General features: G+C 31.7%; 3 protein-coding genes across 3 annotated transcripts; 2 read left to right on the forward strand and 1 right to left on the reverse strand.

The window, feature by feature from the left end:
* Positions 1 to 95: 95 nt before the first annotated feature.
* On the forward strand, positions 96 to 2,493 carry LOC123704183 (60S ribosomal protein L23). The gene is made up of 4 exons (XM_045652494.1): positions 96 to 212; positions 403 to 486; positions 1,180 to 1,307; positions 2,279 to 2,493. The coding sequence occupies exons 1-4, from the start codon at positions 200 to 202 to the stop codon at positions 2,474 to 2,476; spliced, it is 423 nt and encodes a 140-aa protein (XP_045508450.1). The 5' UTR covers positions 96 to 199; the 3' UTR covers positions 2,477 to 2,493.
* A 1,382-nt stretch (positions 2,494 to 3,875) lies between these two features.
* LOC123704184 (RNA-binding protein 8A) lies at positions 3,876 to 5,828 on the reverse strand. The gene is made up of 5 exons (XM_045652495.1): positions 5,622 to 5,828; positions 5,131 to 5,227; positions 4,878 to 4,995; positions 4,460 to 4,573; positions 3,876 to 4,049 (listed from the first exon to the last, which is right to left on the reverse strand). The coding sequence occupies exons 1-5, from the start codon at positions 5,680 to 5,682 to the stop codon at positions 3,945 to 3,947; spliced, it is 495 nt and encodes a 164-aa protein (XP_045508451.1). The 5' UTR covers positions 5,683 to 5,828; the 3' UTR covers positions 3,876 to 3,944.
* A 312-nt stretch (positions 5,829 to 6,140) lies between these two features.
* On the forward strand, positions 6,141 to 14,382 carry LOC123704185. The gene is made up of 10 exons (XM_045652496.1): positions 6,141 to 6,493; positions 8,556 to 8,662; positions 9,394 to 9,624; positions 10,125 to 10,301; positions 10,712 to 10,773; positions 11,231 to 11,381; positions 11,753 to 11,900; positions 12,298 to 12,682; positions 13,208 to 13,320; positions 14,183 to 14,382. Exons 1-10 carry the CDS (start codon positions 6,178 to 6,180, stop codon positions 14,302 to 14,304), a joined length of 1,812 nt encoding a protein of 603 aa, XP_045508452.1. The 5' UTR covers positions 6,141 to 6,177; the 3' UTR covers positions 14,305 to 14,382.
* The last annotated feature ends 4,898 nt before the right edge of the window (positions 14,383 to 19,280 follow it).

Consider the following 19,280-nt stretch of genomic DNA (forward strand, 5'->3'; position numbering starts at 1 on the left):
CTTTTTATCTTGATTGATGTTAAAGAAAAAATTCAATTAAAATTATTAAATTAATAATTTCAATTTTCTTTTCATATTTTGTTCTTATATTCACTGTAAATATGACAGTTAGGTTTCTGAACGAAAATAAAAGCAATCCAAAAACGAAACTTCAACTTGACGTTCTTTTAGATTCCTCTTTTTAAATTGACACAACAAAATGTCTAAGAGAGGTTCGTGAATTCTTAAAAAATCCGATTAAATCTTCGTGAAATTATCAAATAATGTGCAATCAACACTCAAAAATGATTGTTAATACTGTATTAAATGTGATTGCATGTTTATTTCACGTTCCGGTCGTATTTTGTATTTCATGTGATATGTTTTTGTGCGATGTGTAAATGGTGTATTTTTCTTTTTAAGGACGTGGAGGTTCCGCGGGAGCAAAGTTCCGCATCTCACTGGGTCTCCCAGTGGGAGCAGTAATTAACTGCGCCGACAACACAGGTATTTTCAATATTTTGTTTTCTTTATAACCTAAAATTGTCATGTATGCACTCAGGACTGGACAAACTAATGATGATCACAATCGAAAACACTGTAGTGTTTTGATTAATAATGATATTTTCCTTGGCTGTGTCTGAAGTTTTCTAGTCCTAATTTGCATTGACTTTCAAAACTCATGGAAACACTGCGTATTGTGATGGAAATGTGACTAATGTGATGTGATTTATCATTACTTATAGGTTATAATTTATAAATGTGGAATAAGCTAACCATCGATTGATAAACCAATATGAAGAGCCTATTGGACAAATTTTTTGTAAATTTCAAACATTGAAAGTTCTTAAAACAACAAACAAACATACTACTACTAATGTACTAAACATTAGCAACTTTTCCAATAATATTCAATAACTAACATATACACCTCTTAGCAGTAAGTTTTATTCCTATTAATTATATAAATAAACTAGCTTACTGCCCGCGGCTTCGCCCGCATTGTCTAAAACCTAATAAATTATATACTAAAACCTTCCTCTTGAATCACTCTATCTATAAAAAAAAAACGCATCAAAATCCGTTGCGTAGTTATAAAGATTTAAGCATACAAAGGGACAGGGACAGAGAAAGTGACTTTGTTTTATACTATGTAGTGATGTGAAACTTGGTATTACAAAAAATACTTAAAACTTTCAGGAGCCAAGAACTTGTATGTCATTGCCGTGCAAGGTATCAAGGGTCGTCTCAACAGATTGCCAGCTGCTGGATCTGGGGACATGATTGTAGCTACCGTCAAGAAGGGTAAACCAGAACTCAGGAAAAAGGTGATTATTTCTCCTTTCTACATGATCAACTTAGAATAGGAACATCGTTGATTGTTGGGTGACTATTTTTTGTGAAATGTCATTTGAAAAAAATAGTATTTACTTCAAAATTCTTGATTTTTACTTATATTACTTGATATTACTTTGATTTTTCACATAACAATGGCACAGAATCAATCCTATTCATAGTTGAATTACTTACAAATCTTGTTATTTTATGCATGTGTGTCTCAATATTTACCAATTTTAGTATAAAAATAGTTTTGGTTCAAAATCTCAGTTTTTAGATCAGAAATAAAGACGAATGTATCAAGATTTTTGACCAGAATATTTGATGAAGTGATAGTTAATACTGACAGTATGGTCATTCATTTATATATAGTTTTATTAAGTTATATTTACCAAAAAATCAATGCATTGAAATGTAATTGCAATCTGATAGTGTTTAAAATAAGACAAAGAATTCATGTTAAAATCGCAATGATGATACACCAATGGTTTCGCTAAATTTCCAACAGAGCTGTTATAAACAGTATGTTGATATCACCTTGGCTGACTGAGCGATTTTATCAAAGGCTTGATGATCTGTGATGAGGAAAGTATTTAATATTTTGGTAAATAATTAATATCATAATGATTTTTATAAGAAAGAAATATAACTATGTGTGTATATTGTAACTAACTGGGTTCTATCAACTTTATTGTAGTTATCATTTATTATATTCTACTATTAAATAACTGAATATGATAGTAGATATTGTGTATCATATTTATTCTATTTTTACATTCTCTTGAAATAGCCTGGCATAGTTATATTCTGAATTATAAAATTCCTTACAGATATTTCTTCAAAGAAAGTAAAATAAAACACTAATTAATTCAATTCAAAAATAATTCCCAAAAGTAACAAAACTGAACACTTTTTTGCCTTTTACTTGTATAATATTCCAAATTGTTTATAATCATTCCAGGTAATGCCAGCAGTAGTGATCAGGCAGCGGAAGCCGTTCCGCAGGAGGGACGGGGTGTTCATATACTTTGAGGACAACGCGGGCGTGATAGTGAACAACAAGGGCGAGATGAAGGGTTCGGCCATCACCGGCCCCGTGGCCAAGGAGTGCGCAGACTTGTGGCCCCGTATCGCGTCCAACGCTAGTTCTATCGCTTGAATATACGTTAAGATCTATAAGCTGTTTTATTTTCTACCTTTATTGTACCTATACAAAAACATAAAAAGTTACTGAAACATACATAAAATTAGACAATTTAGTCATCCCCACACTGATTCACTGTGTTGTAGAGATAGAAATATAGTATTATATTATACTAGCGGTCCCCCCCGGCTTCGCCCGTGGTACATATTTCGCAATAAAAAGTAGCCTATGTTCTTTCTCAGGGTCTAAAGATTGTCTGTGCCAAATTTTATCAAAATCGGTACAGTAGTTTATGAGCCTATTCATTACGATCAATCAAACAAAGTTTTCCTCTTTACAATAGTGTAGATTACATATATAAGCAGAAACATGCAGTCTATATGGTCGGGAATAACTTTTCTTTGTACTGATAATATTAGTGTTCATATCTACATCTACACTAATATTATAAAGAGGAAAACTTTGTTTGTTTGATTGTAATGAATAGGCTCAAACTACAGGACCGATTTTAAAAATTTTTTCACCATTCGAAAGCTACATTATCCACGAGTAACATAGGCTAGGTTTTATCCCGGAAATCCCACGGGAACGGGAACTATGCGGGTTTTTCTTTGAAAACGCGGGCGAAGCCGCAGGCGGAAAGCTAGTACTTAATAATGTGACTGGTGAATGGTGACAACAAGGCCGAAATGAAGGGCTCGGCCATCACCAATTTATCAAATTACAAAAGTTCGTGTGCGGATACTGGTGGAGATTACATCCTAGAGCAAGGATCAACAAACTTTTCCGGGCAAATGCACTTTCAGTGAGCAATACGCCATCGCGTTGATAATTTGCAAGAACGTTACATTACATAGAAATTCTACACATATTCAGGAATCTTGCGGTCAAAAACTTTTTACCACCATTTCTATAACTGATAAAAAGGAAAATTATTGGGAAATAGGCTTCAAACTTCTATTTTTTTCAACCTTATCCGCAAACAAATCGATCAAATTGCAATGGTTGGTAGGTATCTCATGAATCGTGAACTTAGTTAGCAGGTTGAAATTTTCAAAGGTTATGCAATAGTTGGCGCAGTTATAAATTGGATGTGCTTATGTATTAAATTATTTACAGAACTACGGTGTGTTGCGTTTCTGACTCGAAGTTGCCGATTTTACTCATTCATATTAAACTACTAGCTGCTCCCCGCGGTTTCACCCGCGTGGCTCCGCTCCTGTTCGTCTTAGCGTGATGATATAAATAGCCTATAGCCTTCCTCGATAGATGGGCTATCAAACACAAATAATTTTTCAAATCAGATCAGTAGTTCCTGAGATTAGCGCGTTCAAACAAACACTCTTCAGCTTTATAATATTAGTATAGATTTCTCATAGCATGAAAATTATAAAGTTAAAATAAAAAACACATAGACGGTCAGAATTTTTATTTAAATATAAAACACATACTCTTGGAATATAAATATACTGTTACACTAGAACTATCGTCGCTTCTTGTGCCCCTTTGTGGGGCCTTTAACGAAGCACCAATCCACTGAAATTGATTGTCCCAAGATATCAGCCCCATCTAGGGCTTCGCGTGCACTCTGAAAAAAGTAATAGGTTATTTTTTATAGCTAAATAAATTTGATTGCCCATCAAAATGAGATGTTTATAAAAAGAAGGCTATATCACTCTATATTCTTCTGCAGACACAAAAATCTTACCATAAAATGCTCTGTCACTACGTAAATCCTATTTTACTATCTACTAATATTATAAATGCAAAAGTTTGTCAGGATGTATGTTACTGTATGTAATGTGTATGTTACTTTTTCACGCAAATACTACTCAACCGATTACAATGAAATTTAGCACACATATAAGGGGGTAACTTGTAACACATACGATAGGTTTTATCCCGGAATCCCACGGGAACGGGAACTTTGCGGGTTTTTCTTTGAAAACGCGGGTGAACGCTAGTTTAAAATATTTCTTTTAAATATCTCATACTTACAGCTGCTTGCTTGTATGTTTCATATTCAACTAGCGCATATCCTTTGAGGAAACCGGTACGACGATCCAGATTTAAATGTATGTTTTTAATCTCTCCAAATTCTGAGAATTGATTCTGTCAACAAAAAAGTGAATATTATAACTATCAAAATAAACAATGTTTACCAAGTATGTTAAGCATACAGGTAGAACATTCTGCTACAACTTGAACCTTAAAAATAGGTGAATGTATTTTAATGATTTGAATTTAAACAATTTTGAAAAAAAAAAACAGGTTGCCCATAAAGAAAATTCTTACATTGACCTAATATAAACTATCTGCCTCAAGAACAATGCTCATTGCTACTGTGTATACAAGACACATTATATTTATGAGGGAGTGTATTAGTAAATATGAGTGTACTGAAATAAATAGGTACCTGAATATCTTCCTCCTGCGCTTCTTCGTGTACATTACTGACAAATAAAATCCAACCTTCCACTGATCTCTGTGGTCCTGGTGTGTTACCGTCACCTTCTGGGGCTAAACTGTCATATCTGTGAAGGAAAATGAGTATTTAAAAGACAAATTTTCATAAGATGTGGTGGAAAATAGAATGGAATGGAACGGAATGTTGGTATTCTGCAAACATTATATAAAATTATTAAAAAAAAGAGTAAATTTTTTCATACCTTCCCCTATTTCCCCTCTCAGCTTGTCCACCACCTTCAGATCCGAAACCACGACCTTTACGTTTTCGCGCCTTTTCCTTCAGACGAGCGATTCCCTCTAGAAGCACAGATAAAAGTATTGATTAGCTACATAAATCACTGAAATTCATTTTTCATAAACATTTGAAACTAGAACACAATAATAAAAAGCGTAAAATGATTCAGTGTTTGAATTATTATTAATGCTATTTTTGTTTTGTTGTTTTATAGATTTAGTTCAGTTTCACTTTGTTTGATATACCTGTAGCTAATGGTTTATTTTTATGCATACAATAATTTAGGGACGCGGAACCGATTAAACATAACCTATACTTTATTATGTTTTGTTTAACTTGGTTAATTTATCTATACGATGTAAAAATGTATCTTAAAACAATATATTACATAATAAATATACTAAATATAGCGATAAACAATGAAAGATCATGCAAATATACGATAAATAAACTTACGCTCTCCATCTTCGTCGACTTCAAATTCCTCTGAATTTTCAATATCCAAAACATCTGCCATTATAGTTAATAAATATGTTCAATATGATTAACTTAAATATACTAAATTATAACTAATTAATCCTTTTTATCACGTAAACCTTTTATTATAACAAAATTTTTGTTTTACGAGATCGGAGCGTGTCAAACTGTCAAAGCGCAAACAAACCACAGAGCAAGTAATAAACAAACCAAACCAAAATGTTTGTCTTAGAACTATAGATTAAAAATCATATTATAGCTATTTTAATCTTGTTATAAATTAAATTTATTCATGAGGAGCAAGCTTAGATCTTTAATGCAAGTTATGATGAGAATTATTTGTAACTAATCGAAGAAATTATATAATATTTGCTAAGTACAATAATATTTATTTATGAAAATCCTCTGATAGTAATATAAGAAGAATGTTGATCATGACAACAGTGAGAAATATTGGCATAAGCGTCATGTACGAGGGAATTTTAAAATTAATCAAGTAGAAAAATAATTTCGGATTTTCGTAATAAAATTAATAATGAGCGTTTACAACATGTGGGATAAAGATATTAAAGAACCTAGATTAAAATCTACATTATCACCTGAATGGATATTTCAATCACCAATTGCAACACCCCGTTCTTCTTCACCTGCAAGTAGAGTGGGAGAAGCAATATTTAATAAATACAATGAATTAATACATTCTAAATCAAATATCACAAATGACGCTAAACAGGCGGAACCCATAGAAAGGCCATTTGATTTTGACGACGAAGAATTTGCTTTTGGTATAAATCTTCTGAACAAGAATGTAGCATGTGTTGGAGATAATATTACAAAGTTAATACAAATGGGTAAGTTTATTAATACCTCAACATTTAGTAATACGACAATGTATTGTGTATTATTGATTTACTAGCGGTCCGCCCCAGCTTCGCCCGTGGTACATATTTATGTTTTCTCTACATAATAACCATCCTCGTACTTCAAGGAATATAATAAAAAAAAAGAATTATCGAAATCGGTCCACCCGTTCACACGTGATGCCGTGACAACATGAAACGGGTTACATTTTTATATAATACTAGCTTACCACCCGCGGCTTCGCCCGCTTTGTCTAAAACCTAATAAATGTTATTATACTAAAACCTTCCTCTTGAATCACTAAAAAAAAAACTAACTATTAAAAAAAAACCGCATCAAAATCCGTTGCGTAGTTTTGAAGATTTAAGCATACAGAGGGACATTGGGACAGAGAAAGCGACTTTGTTTTTTATATAGAAAAACATTTGTTATTGGACTATTTTGATGTGTGAGTTGTGACTGATACTGCGATGTGAGGCTTTTCTCTGAACCTGTTTTCGCACTTTTCAGCTACGTATTTATTTAAAAAAAAGATATAGAAGATAGATAGAGATATTCTAACAGCAAAGAACAAGCCCTTTCCGTAGGATTTGTTTTTTATATAGCTAAACTTATTTACATATTTAAATGGCAACAATTGTAAAAACAATATCAATGTCATATTTTGACTTTTGTCATGCTTTTGTCTTTTGTCTTTGATTTCCGAACTGTCATTTGTCAATTTTATAATGTCGGCCGTCGGAATGTGTTTCTTGTTTTGATTTAATTGGATTTATATTTTCTATAAAATATTTTAAACAGGAAAAAGTGGTTTATTGATTATATTGTAATATTGAAATGCCAGAAATGTCTCTTAAAGATACAATTATTACATCCATGAGCGGTAAGTTCTATACGATTCCGTATTTACAAAGAGCCGCGAGGTTACATAATTTTGTTTTCACCTAATTTCTCTTTTGTTTGACACATTTATTTAATTTTAGACGCGGTCTGATCTACTTTTTCAGTTCGTCCTCTGTTACATCATTTTTTGGCCAGTAAAGCCAGCGATATTCTTTAAAAATGCCTCTTGATGATTTCGTATTTGGTATAGTTTGAGTGTTAAAATCGTTGTTTGGCGTTACGAATTGGTTTGAATTGTAACTAATATAAAAGGTTTCTTTTTTGGGATTTTTACTTTGTTACTGTGTTTACCGTATTTAATTTTATTTAACCTCACTTTGGACGTGAGTCTAATTTAATTTATTTAAAATAAATCTTAAATGCTAGTAATTATTATTTTGTTGACTTTGTAGGCTATGTTGCATGAGGATGTAATATTTCAGCATGAAATTGTATAAAATAATATAAATTTGTATTAAATGTCATAAAGAGATTCATAGATGAATATGTTATATGTTTTACAACACAGACCAACACTTTCAATTCAAAATAATAAGAATAAATTAACACATTCGAGTATCCATTTTAAATGGCTATTCTATGAAGTTTTACACAAGTATAAACAATTTTCACTACAATTTGTGTTCTTTTTAATTTATTGTAAATATAATAACTAGGTATGTTGTGTGTGTAAGTTAATGTAACACAATATATTAGGACAGTTACTGTTGCCAATTACTAAATTTGCCAAAGGGCTCTGACTCATGCATTGTATCCCAAAAAAACTGTATTAGTCATCAAACTGATACATATTTAATATGTGTAAAACTTATACTATTTATAAAATAAGAATGTTAGAGATAATAGAAAATTTACACACACTTCAGTAACATATTCTTTTGATACACACACATATTAAAGATACTATTTTATTTTTAAAAAACTTACACAAATAATATTAAATATTTCCTCTCTATACTTTTTTGTTTTGTTTAAATACAAATATAAAACAATAACTTTAAAATCCTGTATTATAAACCTTAACTGACATATTTTATGTTTTCAATAATAATAATAATCTCAAATAGTAATAAGCTAAAAAATACATTCTCCAAAACATAAAACCCCCTTCTTTATTGATGGTGGTTTATAATTAAAAAAACGTTACAGCACAAGAGCCATGGCCGGACAATGTCAAGCTATTCCAGCCATATGAAGTGGAACAAATACTTCTACCGGACAATGCTAGCTGTTTAGCCGTACAAGCTTTTTTAAAGGTGAGCTCATTATAGAATTACATTATAACTTAAATTGTGGAGATATGTTACCAACAAAACATTTGATATTCAAGAACGGTAGGCAGGATCATTGCGTTCTCAGTTTTTTTGCTAAAACCATACTTTTATGTATATTTATAATTAGGAGAATATATATCGACTAGGTTGCCAGTCAAAATTTGGCTGCAAGCATTTTTAATAAAAAAAAAACTAATTGATTTTTCGTGAAACATTTCGTTCACTACTTATTTAATTGACGAAAAAACATAGCTTTAATTTGATATATGATTCATAAATGTGCGTTATGAACGTATAAATGGATCGAAATCATCAACCTGTTTGCACCAGGCTACGAAGATGTTGCGGCCAGGTGAAAAACGGCAACCGTGATTTTTTTTTAATCTTTATATGATTTGCCATGATGTGGACTATATTTTATATAAATTATAATATTATAGTGAACGAAAGGTTTTCCGAAAAATCAATTAGAAAATACTATATAGTGAGCAATATAGTGACAGCTGAAGTACAATGTGGCCAATTAGCCACATGTCGACGTGCCACTATTAAGCGATCTATGCTGTTAAACTTATTATATCATTGTAACTAATGTATTGTAATATTATTCAACATAACACATACCTATTTGAACCAAATATTTCTGATTACGAATTCTCGTCATATTAGGCTAAATAATACAATTTGTCTGCTACATATACATATTTTTTCAGATGTGCAACCTACCATTCGAAGTAGAAATGCGTTGGAATGCTGAATTCATGTCGCCCTCTGGCCGAGTGCCGTTTATCAAGTGCGGTGCGTTTGTGGTCTCCGAGTTGGAACCGATTGTACAGTTTGCTGCGAACAAAGGGGTCTCGTTGTGCAGTAAACTGAGTACGGAGGAGCGGGCCGAGATGAGGGCGTATATGAGCTTGATCACTAATGTGCTGGTTAATGCTGAGGTAAGTGTATTGAGTGATTTTTTTTTAAATTATTGTTTAGAGATGGCTATGGATTCTAAATGACAAATGAGATTATGTTACATACTAGCTAGCTAGTCTGGCAAACATAGTTCTGCCCCATTGCCCTGTTTATGGTTTAATTTCTTAAGAAAAACGTAAAAAAATGTTTGTTGAATTGCTACTCTCGAGTTTTACATTTTTATTTCTATAGATAATAATCAATATTATGTGTATATACAAGTTCGCGCTAAATCGAAGACAAGAATTGATCTTGTTAAACTACTTTCCTAAACATAAAACAGTGTTATGATAATTTCTATGTATGATGTTTCAAAAAAGCTGCAAATTGAACACTTGTGAACTTAAATAAAAAATATACTAATAACGCAAGTTTCACTTTTGTTACTTTCACACATTCTGATTATTTCAGCAAGAAATTTAAGTTTTAATTTAATTTCTTCCACACTTTAACCGTAGCAAATAATCTATTACAATTCTAGCTCTATATATCGTGGATAGACCAAGACACATACAACACGGTGACACGTATACGCAACTCGTCCGTGTACCCGTGGCCGCTCGGTTGGATACAAACGAGGTCCAAACGAAACAGTGTAGTGAAGAGATTGAGAGCGTTGCATTGGTATGATAAGACGTTGGAGCAGGTTTTGGCTGATGTGAGTATGGTGAAATTGATGGAAATTATGCTTTTAGATAAATAATTTTCTATTTATTTTTGAAATCTACGGTTAAATCCAACTAATGTAAAAAAAATTATAAACTAAAAATAAAACAAGTTAAATCTAATTTATGGTTAGTAGTTGTTGTTGTTTTTTTTACAAAAAATAACAGATCATGTTACTTGGTAAATATGCTTACAAACGGTTAAAAGATTTTAAAAAAGATCTTTTTAGATAGAATAACAATAAAATCGAAACAGACAAGCACAATTTATAAAAAATACGACTATAATTTAGAAAATACAAGATTTTTATTTAAAATAATGTATTTCACATTAGATACATTTTGATTAAAAATAAATAAATTTCTATGACTTATAAATTAAAGTAATTTTTATTAATTCCAGGTGGAACAATGCTGCAATTCGCTTAGTCAAAGGTTGGGTGACAAGGATTACTTCTTTGGAACGTGAGTAGACTTTTTTTACAATAATACTAGGCTATGCCGTTCGGATTCACCTGCGGGCAAAATCAAGTATTTCTATTGCTCATGTATAAAGTGTCATCAAAATCTGTCCAACAGTTTTATCGTGATAAAGATATACTTAAATATTTCACGAGTAACACTATTTTTTGAAAAAAACCGCATCAAAATCGGTTGCGTTGTTTTAAAGATCTAAGCATACATAAGGACAGATAACGGGAAATGACTTTTTGAAGTAAAACTTCTTTAGGCGCGTCATGGCAATACCGTCACGTCATGTAGTAAGGCGACGTTTTAGGTATCTTTGAATCTTGCCAAAGAAGTTTCACTTCTGACACGTGTGCTCGGCACACGCTCTTTTTTATACTATGTAGTGACTAAGAATAATAATTAAACTATTGATATTCCCTTTTCCTATTACTTCCCTTCCTTTTCCCTATAGACCGACTCCATTAGATGCTCTAGTATATGGACATATACGAGCCTTACTATCAGCTAACGGTCCAAAAGCTACACTTATGATAAAATCCATCACAAGTTGTCTATTGCGTCACGTCAGACGGATGACCAATTTGACTATGATGAAATTGACGGTGCGTTCTTTTTTTAAGTTTGTTACAAGCTGTATAGTGAAAATTTTATTTGTCTGTCTGTATGTTTGTAATATAGTGTGTCAGAAGTAGGTATCTATAATGTAGTTAGCTCAAGGAGTTTTTTTAATAATTTGTCCGAAATGTATTTTATTAAAATAAAAGAAACTTAAATTCTTTTTTTGATGAATTTCTGTATTTACTATTTAATAAGTAATATAGAAATAAGAGACAGATATAGAAGATATATTGAAAAAAAAAATTTTTTTTTGTAAACTTTAAGATTTGAAAAATCTCAAGCAAATACTATGTATTACTGAGTAGTTAGTGACATTAAATATGTATTTTTTTCACACAAATGAATAACTACACAGCCGCAAGAAGAATATCTAGTCACACAGGGTTGCCAGCTATCCTCAAGAAGGGTTTCCCCCGAACGAGCCGTATCTCGTACTAAACGGTCAAAAATGTGCATACGCAGTATAAGCAAGGATAGCGTTGTGTACAATAAGGACGTTTTTGGTTAATATTTGATTGATTTTTTGATTTTTTTTTTGTAGGAAATGAGGGTAGTTGGGTGGATTATGAAGGTAGTTGGTTAGATTATGGTTAGTTTGTAGCTTTTTTTAATAAGGGTTAAATATGTTAGTAATATCGGTTGCAATAATGATTTCAAAAATAAAATTACGCAGTTTGTACGCATTTTTGGCCTTTTTTATAGTGCATAAATGAGTGTAGTTTTGGTGTGAATATTCGGTGATGTAAAATGGTGATTTTTAGATTTAGTTAATCAGTAATTGGTTAAAATAATGTAATTTAACTAACAGACTTATTTTAGTCATCTTTAGCTTTATCTTTAAATATTATCTTAAGCTTATCTATAAATATTAATATTTATCTTAACATACATTTAATTCAGGTTTTAAACCGTTCGCCTCTAAACAAGTGATCATAATGACGTCTAAAGAAGGGAACATTATATGCGAATATGACGGTCAAAATAATTATAACGAGCTAAAAGACTCGCACAGTTTCATAACGGATATTCTATACGAAGTCATAGATAATGTAGACGAGATTGTCTATGAGAAGGACATAAGCAACTTCGAGTTCATTCCTTGTCCGACCATAGATAAGAGTTACATACGTGTCAACGAGTTTCTAGATACCATAGATGAGAATAGTGTGTCTGTGGCCACTACTGAAGATGTGATACAGATTATAGAAGATGATAGCAATGGTTTGGTCACAGATAAACATTTGGCGTCGGAAGTAATGAATGTTGGTGATAATAATGTATCTAGGTAATTTTGTTTGTATTAATATATTCAATACTAGCTCTCCACCCGCAGATTCGCCCGCGCATTCAAAGAAAAACCCGCATAGTTCCCGTTCCCGTGGGATTTCCGGGATAAAACCTGTTCTATTTCCCGGGGTAAAAAGTAGCCTATGTTCTTTCTCGGGTATCAATATATCTCGAAACAAAATTTCATGCAAATTGGTTCAGTAGTTAAGACGTGAATGAGTAACAGACAGACAGTTACTTTCGCATTTATAATATTAGTATGGAGTATGGATTAATAATGGACTTAATATGTGATTTGTTATTGAGGTTAATAAGTTTATTATGGTTATTAATGTATAAACAAATTAATATCGTAAATACAACGCCATTGAATCTAATTAAACAACACCGATATACATTTTTCAATTCTTGCGATTACAACATTTATAATGCCCCTATAAAGTAACAGATTAATACATATTTGCATAACAGTAGGTTATTTCGAATAAGTTTGTTTTTATTTATTTATTGATTTTTTTATCAGTTGGCCAACGGTTACAATAGATAATGAAAGCGGAAGTAAAACTAAGAGCAATTCAAGTATTGAAAATAAAACGTCTGTGAAGTCAAGTGTGTCTCGATTGGAATTTTCTAGAGGTTTTTACGTTTTTCTTTTTGTATTTATAATTGACCTCTATTGCATGGTCTATATTTTTAATTTAATTTTTGGTTCAAGTAAAAAAACCGGCCAAGTGCGAGTCGGGCTCGCGCACAAAGGGTTCCGTAGCAGCAAATATAATAAACTTATTATTTACAGTTAAATCAACCTATCTCAAAAACTATAAGAGATACTTTGATCAAACCAAAAATCGTTGAAAGAGTTAATTAGCATGCATCACCTCTATTTTTTTTAGAATTTTATACCCCGTAGTTATAAAAATAGAGGGGGGGGGGACATACTTTTTACGACTTTGAGAGCTGATATCTCAAAAACCGTTCACTTTAAGAAAAATGTTTTTTAGAAAACTTTATATCATTTTAAAAGACCTTTCCATTGATACCCCACACGGGTATGTACATCGAAAAAAAAAATTTCATCCCTCAGTTACATGTATGGGGGGCCCCACCCCCAATTCTTTTTTTTACTATTTAGTGTCATATTTTTGTAGCGGTTCATACAACACATATTCCCATCAAATTTCATCACTGTAGTACTTATAGTTTCCGAGTAAATCGGCTGTGACAGACGGACAGACGGACATGACGAAACTATAAGGGTTCCGTTTTTGCCATTTTGGCTACGGAACCCTAAAAAAAATGCTATTTTTAACTGGCAACATTATAGGGGTGATAACCTCTTTTGACATATTCAATTGAACTTGGAAATTATAATTCATGTTGGAATCGGAATAGATAAGAATGTCACATACAAAAATTGGTTCAAACTACAGGAAATTTCGATTTAATTATTCTTTTTCTTATTGAGAGAGAGGTCGAATAAAATAATATCACCTTTCAGGGTCTGATTCTACATTAAAAATGGACGCTAACGATGAAATGAGTGTTGCCAGCTTCTTGAAGTCGCTAAAACAAGACAATGCTGGTTTCTTTAGTCCACTCCTTGTTGCTGATATTGATTAGTTTATTTTTATTTGTGCCTGTTATTTATAGCTAGCGCGCAAGAGCAACTTTTGTCTCGGCAACTATTTTGTGTCTCCCATCAACTTTATGGGGAGTTGCGTCGCTACGTGCGCGCACTTTCTTACTAGCCCATAGAGTTGATGGGAGAGACAAAATAGTTGCGGAGACAAAAGATGCTCTTGCGCGGTAGCCCTTAGAATACGGTCTGACAAGGGTATTTTGGCGGTTTTAAAAGCCTCATATTATAAAAAGAAGCCATTTGTCGTGTCTTTGATCGATTTATGCAATAAACTGTATAATTTGGGGACGATAATATAAACAAAGACTGAGTAGGCAATATTAGTAGTTTATCGTGAAATATTGTCAGAGAATATTGAAACAGATGTATGCATAATGCATCTGCCCCTTACCCCACTATGGGGACACGGGACTTCACTTATCGTGAAATATTTTTTTTTTGTTTGTTTCAGTCTTATATGACATGTTATGCTACTAACTACTGTATATTATTTTTTTACGCTAAAATATCTTTGTCACGTTCTTTTAACCACTTACCTATATACATTTCAAGTATTAATTGTGATGGAAATTAATTTAACTTTGTGTGTTCTGATAAAATTCATGTTGTTTTAATTAAAAGTTGCTTTTCGTAATTGTTTTTGTATGATATACGATTACTGAGGGATATTGAATAGATAAGGTGAGAAGCGATTTGTTTAGATTTTACTTTTAACGTTGCTTTGGTTTCATTAATGTCGAGTATATAGGTATAGACAAAAAATACGATCTCTTCATCATTTAATATGTCGATTTATGACGAGTAGGCATTTATATACTATCCGAGTTAATTAATTTAAACTATACATGTGGTATTTTAACACAATTACTTATTTACTGTTTTATATGTACGTTAGCACTAAAATAACTTATACATATAGTTTAGATATTATGTTTAACATAGGTTTTATCAATCAATAGTCTGTGTAAAATAAATTTTGCAATAGTTATCATGGTATATAATATATTAGCTATATTATATATATTAATTTATGATAATTATTAATTTGTAATTAGATTATCCGTTTAATATTATTTTTCTCTTTCCAGACCAACGGAGCTAGACGCGCTAGTCTTTGGCCACGTATTCACAATAATAACCACGCGCCTGCCGTGTAGGAAACTAGCGGAGACCGTCCGAAGGCACGAGAGCCTCGTCGCGTTGGCCAAACGCATAGACGAGCAGTACTTCAAGCGCGCATAGCGTGAGGTTTTCAAGGACATCTCTATAGCTTTTCAGAGTCCTTGAATCCCTAACTGTCATTTCCCAATATAGTATCGTCTTACTGGACCTTTATTGTCTATGCGCGTGTGTTTTGTTGTCTGTGGTCGTCAGTGTCAAACGTCAGTTGTTTACGTCAAAGTTGGTTGGCGGTTTTTCGAATGTTTATTTTGTTGTGTTGTTATGAATCGAGTATGAATTGTTTGCGAGTTTATTGTTAATTGATGATAAACTTACAAAAATGTATATTTGTTATGATTTGTATGCGAGTGTAGTATTAATTTTGACATAGGTATTTTTTGTTAATGCAATGTTTTCATGATGTATGACGTGTGGTATAAAGTAATTCTTAATAAATTCCCATTTTCCTATCTTAAATAACTATTGGCTTATATAAAAATACTTCTCTTGATGTAAGTGCTGTAGTAATGCGCACATTTGTTATATAAAATTGATAAAAAAAAATATATTATAGTTGATCATAAAATTTAGTAATTAATGCCTGACTTTGTAAACTTTCGTTAAAATGAAGTCCCATGTCCCCTAGTGGGGTAAGGGGCAGATGCATTATACATCTGTTTCACTGATCGATTTTCTTTAGGGACAAGTAGGTAGGTAGGTAAGTAGTAGTGAGACATTTTTTTTCTTCGTCTCCACCGGGAATCGAACCCAGGACCCGTCAGTGTTAAGTCGGTCGTAACACTTGTAATATAAGACAATATTATTTGTGTAAATTGAATGTTTTGTTTCATTTTTATGTTTATATTCTGTAGGTAAGCACACGTAGTGTAGAGTAGGGAATTTGAATAATAATTAGTAAATTACTAATACAATAATAATTAAAGTACAAGCAAGTATTCTAGATGCTTAGATATAACTGTCCACTAATTTTCTAATTGGTATTTGATTATCTATTAAAATGGCAAAAAATCGTAATTGATATTTATCAACTATTTTTGTAAATCATTTAGGTATAATGTGCAAATAGATTTTGCCCATTTTTAACCGACTTCAAAAAAAGGAGGAGGATCAATTCGGCCGCTATTTTTTTTTATTAAAAATAATTCCGATATTCTTAAATATGTTTGTACTTACACTGCATTTATCCTTTTTTAAATTAGATTTGTTGAAGTTTTGCATTTTTGTTGTATAAAATATTATATTTTTTGTTATCTGTGCACAAAGTTTTAATTTTTGATTGTTGACTTTTGAATTAAACTTAGGTACCTTAATTTTTTTACAACTCCATCAACGTTCAATCATTAGATAATATAAATTAATAGTATTGTATAATCTTTAAGAATATGCAGTAAAATGCAAGCAGTAATTAAAAAAAAATATGTACATCTCTGTATAAAATTTTTCTGATTTATTTAATGTTATGATTTGAAGTGAATAAGAGAAAAAATTGTCCATAATATGTTGGCCTATATGATAATTTCTTGACATGTTGAAGATCCCAGTTGCAAATTTATAAAAAATATCAAATTTAAAAATACAACAATTTGGAGTATTTTTTGTATGAACATTTTGTACCTTCATATGCCTATTGTTAAGTTTATATTTGTCAGCATTTTTGTTAATTCAAATAATAGTATGAAATTAATTAATATTTAGAATTTTATTTTGTGTTTCATTTTATCCCTATTTGAACTATTTACGATAAGCTTTTATGCATGTTAAGATGGCATTATTTTGATGTGCCTAGTAAATAATAATACAGTGTGCTTACCTGATTCTAGTTTTCCGCTCGCATATTGAAAGGAAACTCCGCATAGTTAGAACCTATCCTATATCCTTTCACTGGTCTCAAAAATATGTTGGACCTAAGTTACTTAGGTAATTATAATATTAGAAAGGATAATCAAACCTACAATAAAACTAGAAGACTTCAATTCTGTACATTCAATAAAAAATGCATAGGACGTGATAGGACCACAGAAGAGGTTTTGTTTTTACTGTTCTGTGCATAGGACGGATAGGGCTCCTTCCGGTGCATTTACATCAAACGATCGAATGCTCATTTAAAACCAACTGTCAAATTCATTTAGTATAAACAAGCGTAGAGCATTATTTCGTTCTTTAAGTGTTTGAAAAGATTCCATGCAATGTTCTAATACTGAACACTGTTCAAAGATCACGATAGAATGCTCTTGCTCAGTGTTCGTTTGATGTAAATGTACCGTTACAATTAGTATCATATCATATTTTTATTTTTAACAATTTTGCTGTCCAGTTTTTGGGACGGGTTTTTGTGAAATTTATTTTATTATGTAGTTTTAAGTCCCCGGCATTAACTACATAGAACAGTTTGAATTTGAATATACGAACGCACGCAGAAAAAACGTAGGTACCTACAAGCTTGTGCCTAGTATGATTGCAAAGCATTCCAACAAGTTTGTCACATTAAATAAAATAAACTGCGTTAAAAACAACCGACTTCAGAAACGGAAAAGTAAAAAATAAAAAAGATTTGATATTATTAATTACCTACTACATATTATTATTTAGATGTGCTATTTACTAAAAAGGTTTGATGTCGGTGCACGTGCTTAAAACTAAGTTACCAGCTTATAGTGTTTGGCACCGACTTTGAAGTAGGTTGTTTTTAACGCAGTTAATTTTATTTAATACTTTTTAATGAAATTTTCAACACGAATCAAACGAGCCCACACTCGATAAAGTTGAGTCAATATATTACTGAGTTCCTATGGCCACCTTCCGATTCCATCATCAAATCAGCTCTATGTTTCATCGCTATCCAATTTACATACGTAGGTATACAAAATTTTAGCTCAATCGGTTACCGGGAAGTGTATCAAAGTTACTTGCTACATTCCAATAATTTACGTCATCGAGTACAGACAAAAATGCTCATAAAATAAAAACTACTGGGCCTAGCCGAATAAAATTTTTATGGGACCAATTCGACACCATCCCGCATCGAACAAAAAAAGAATCACGTAAATCGCTTCAGAAACCTCGGAGTAATCGATGTACATACATAAAAAAAATATGTATATATATACCGGCCGAATTGATAAACTCCTCCTTTTTTTGAAGTCGGTTAAAAAAATTATAGGTTCTTTCATAATCTATACGATCGATTAGAATAGATCTATATTCTAATCTATACTAATATTATAAAGCTAAAAAGTTTGTTTGTTTGAACGCGCTAATCTGAGGTCCAATTGGAAAATTCATTTCGTTGCTACAAAGCCCATACATCGAGGACGGCTAAAAACATCAAATTTCGTCTACTAGGTATGTAGGTAGCTTTTGCTTTAAAGCCAAAAAAGATAGTAAAGATTTCAGTTATTTTTATTGGCTTACTAGATTTCCGCCCGCGGCCGCTATGTGTTAATATCCAATTTACCCTCTATATGTGTGCTAAATTTCATTGTAATCGGTTCAGTAGTTTTTACGTGAAAGAGTAACAAACATCCATACATCCATACAAACTAGATGTTACTTGTTCATATAATATAGGTACAGGAGTATTTTTTGTTTATATTCACAATAGATAATAATTGAATTCTTTTATATGTTTTTATTGCTATGTACGAAAAATTAACGAGAATACAATAAGATATTTTTCTTAAAATAGGTTTGACCTATTTATTTTCATAGGTAAAAGGTAATAGAGGTATAAAATAAAACACAAAAACCTTATTGACTATATTTATTTGGTTTCCAT

Source organism: Colias croceus, chromosome 28 (assembly GCF_905220415.1).
Source record: "Colias croceus chromosome 28, ilColCroc2.1".
In the NCBI taxonomy this organism is placed as follows: Eukaryota; Metazoa; Arthropoda; class Insecta; order Lepidoptera; family Pieridae; genus Colias; species Colias croceus.

What these genes read in the sequence shown, in the direction of transcription:
- LOC123704183 (XM_045652494.1), top strand. An exon ending in TAACTGCGCCGACAACACAG is followed by an intron (nt 487 to 1,179) that starts GTATTTTCAATA and finishes TAAAACTTTCAG; the next exon opens with GAGCCAAGAACTTGTATGTC. An exon ending in AACCAGAACTCAGGAAAAAG is followed by an intron (nt 1,308 to 2,278) that starts GTGATTATTTCT and finishes TAATCATTCCAG; the next exon opens with GTAATGCCAGCAGTAGTGAT.
- LOC123704184 (XM_045652495.1), bottom strand. Translation starts at nt 5,682, where the DNA reads ATGGCAGATGTTTTGGATATTGAAAATTCAGAGGAATTTGAAGTCGAC. An exon ending in CGCAGGAGGAAGATATTCAG is followed by an intron (nt 4,574 to 4,877) that starts GTACCTATTTAT and finishes TTTTGTTGACAG; the next exon opens with AATCAATTCTCAGAATTTGG. An exon ending in AAACATACAAGCAAGCAGCT is followed by an intron (nt 4,050 to 4,459) that starts GTAAGTATGAGA and finishes TACTTTTTTCAG; the next exon opens with AGTGCACGCGAAGCCCTAGA.
- LOC123704185 (XM_045652496.1), top strand. Translation starts at nt 6,178, where the DNA reads ATGAGCGTTTACAACATGTGGGATAAAGATATTAAAGAACCTAGATTA. An exon ending in CCGTACAAGCTTTTTTAAAG is followed by an intron (nt 8,663 to 9,393) that starts GTGAGCTCATTA and finishes ATATTTTTTCAG; the next exon opens with ATGTGCAACCTACCATTCGA. An exon ending in GGTGATAATAATGTATCTAG is followed by an intron (nt 12,683 to 13,207) that starts GTAATTTTGTTT and finishes TTTTTTTATCAG; the next exon opens with TTGGCCAACGGTTACAATAG.